General features: G+C 42.0%; 1 protein-coding gene across 1 annotated transcript in view; it reads right to left on the bottom strand.

The window, feature by feature from the left end:
• LOC103598953 (protein furry homolog) overlaps positions 1-2,633 on the bottom strand; it is a gene marked incomplete at its 5' end in the record, with an annotated part of 113,293 nt that overhangs the window by 66,140 nt on the left and 44,520 nt on the right. Inside the window, 2 exons of the mRNA XM_008583022.1 lie at positions 1,376-1,484; positions 1,963-2,066. Coding sequence (XP_008581244.1) covers positions 1,376-1,484; positions 1,963-2,066 — 213 coding nt within the window. The remainder of the gene's footprint in view (positions 1-1,375; positions 1,485-1,962; positions 2,067-2,633) is intronic.

Genomic DNA, 2,633 nt, shown 5'->3' with positions numbered 1-2,633 from the left:
AAAAAACAAATAAGACATATTAAGATTACTTAAATGAGAGCACTTAAGCCAGATTCTAATAATTCGAGACACTGGCTACTAAGATATGGCAGGTTCATTTTATAACATATTCCAGAATTATCAAAGCACATTCTCAGCCACACTATAACTACAGGTAGGTAAGATACATTAACTCTTTCATCTACATTGCAAGTAGCGTTCTTTTCCTACGTACAAATATTACAGAGGTATTTCATTGCACCAAGCACACAAAGAGATATCATATAGTAAATAGTCTGTGAAGTAACAATTGAACCTTACATCTTTATATCAATATCAATTGTATCAACAGTATTTTCATGCCTATCATTTCCCTTTATCCATACGATATCTGAAGCACACTGGGCAATCATTCTCATCCCCATCTTACAGATAAAGAAACTGAGGAAAAGGATGTTCTCTGACTTGTTTTTTTTTTTTTTTCCTTTTTGTCTTTTTTCGTGACCGGTAACGGGATCGCAACCCTCAGTGTCGCGCCCATACTGCGACCGGCAACGGGATCGCAACCCTTGGTGTCGCGCCCGCACCGGAGCGGACCGGTCTCTATATGGGATCCGAACCCTCGGCGGGAGCGCCACCGCGCTCCCAAGCGCTGCACTGTACTGAGTGCGCCACCGGGCCGGCCCTCTCTGACTTGTTTAAGGTTATAGAGATGGCTTGTGGCAGAGGCTGGACAGAAATGACAGTGTTTTTCTGCTCCTCTGTAAATCACAAGGAGGTCAAAGTTGGGGTTAAGTCATTTACTGACAAAGTGTTTTAAAAAGTAAAAATCTCATGTCTTAATAGTATAGTACCTATTAAAAATATGTTTAATATTACTGGACCTAGTTTTTAAGTAAATTAATACTTAGAACAGTTCTTGGCAAAGAGTTAAGTGCTTGATAAATGGTAATATTCCTATTAAATTCTTCTTTTTCACAGGGTTAACATTAGAACATAATTATTTACTCCTTAAATTTCACTAAATTGTCTTTTGATTCCCTCAGACCTTTTGCTTCCTCCTTATGTGCAGAATCCAGAGCAGAGAATCAGGAAAAAACAGAGACGAAGAGTCAAGAAGCTCTTTCGCCGACAGGCTTTGTGACTTCAGTGAGTCACTTCCACTATTTCTCACTTTCTTTGTTTGCCAGGTCCTGAAAACACTTGATGTACTCACGTCACTATTTGTTTTGAAGCAAAAGAATAGGTTGTGTGTGAAAACACTCAAAACCTTTCTGAAAAGTCTAAACATGTAAGATATTGTTTTAGACTTCTCATCTTTTAGGATTTCATAAGAAGGAGACTGGCTGCTTAAAAGCAATTAGAAGATTCTCACTGCCAGAAACTTCTCCATTACCTGGGCAATGAACTGGATGATCTTCACAAAGATGTTCAGAGGCATGTCCCTTGGCACCACACCACGAGACCCTTTGGGGAAGAGTGTTGTGATGATGGTTATAAGTCGGCTGGAAGATAAGGGGAAAGAGAGAAAACAAGCAACATTGGCTGAGCTCCAGTTGTTCAAGGGAAAATAGCAGGCGTTTCAGTTTATCTAAATATCAGAGAGAATTCAGAAAAAGAAAACAAATCACCTCACCCTTTTGCATTAGCATAATTCCTCTATGAAAAGTTTTTCTGGGAAACTAAGGGCAGTTGGAAAATTATAGCTGTTTTCTTCGTTAAAGTGGCGCATGCAACCCTGAAGTGAAACTCGCTGATCCTGGTGGAGGCTGGATTTTCTGTAATGACTGCTGAGCCAGTGACTAAGGACAGTCTGGAAATGCTCTTAGGACTCCGCATCTTTTAGAAACTGTCAGCTTTGAACAGCTTCTAGCAGGGTTAGTGAAAGTAGCAATAAAAGAAAACACCCTTTGCTGTGGCTGAGAAATGTGGTCACCATTAACCTAATGATGTGGTTACCATTAATACAAGCCAATTCCTTACCTCTGAGTAGCTGTGTTGCTTTCACATTTAATTCGAATCATGTAAACCCAAAGTAATCTGTAGAGAGATTCCAGTGCAACTCGAGCCATCTTGGGGTCTTTATTCTACAACAGAAACCAAGATGTCAGATTGGCAATTAAATGGAGGTGTATGGAGATGATTCTTCTCTGAATGCCTGGAAAAGGCAGGCCTCAGGTGGGGGGCAGGATGCCTGCAAGGCACGCTGCATAATCCAGACTTATGGGGTATCTGCCTCCCGATGTTCACTGAATAAATAATCTATGACAAGAAATCCCAACAGCTATGAGGGTAGAACAAGCATTCTGGGGGAAGCCATGTCATTCCCTCGTTTGCCAAGGCGAGTACTCGAGAGATTGCCTTCTCACTGCAGCCCTAGGGAACCGGAATCCTATAGCACAGCAGGAGAATCAATTTGTTCTTTTCATTGCTGATGATGTCCTTTTTTTTTTTTTTTGTCCTTTTTGAGACCGGCCGCACCGCGCTCAGCCAGTGAGCGCCGTGAGCGCACCGGTCATCCCTATATAGGATCCGAACCCACGGTTGGAGCGCTGCTGAGCTCCCAGCGCTGCACTCTCCCGAGTACGCCACAGGCTCGGCCCTGATGATGTCCTTTTAAACATTGTTATTGCTTTGATTCCTCAACCTGTCTT

Source organism: Galeopterus variegatus, unplaced genomic scaffold (assembly GCF_000696425.1).
Source record: "Galeopterus variegatus unplaced genomic scaffold, G_variegatus-3.0.2 Scaffold2796, whole genome shotgun sequence".
Classification (NCBI taxonomy): domain Eukaryota; kingdom Metazoa; phylum Chordata; class Mammalia; order Dermoptera; family Cynocephalidae; genus Galeopterus; species Galeopterus variegatus.
The sequence above is the reverse complement of the archived record's forward strand: the minus strand, read 5'-3'. Positions and strand labels throughout refer to the sequence as shown.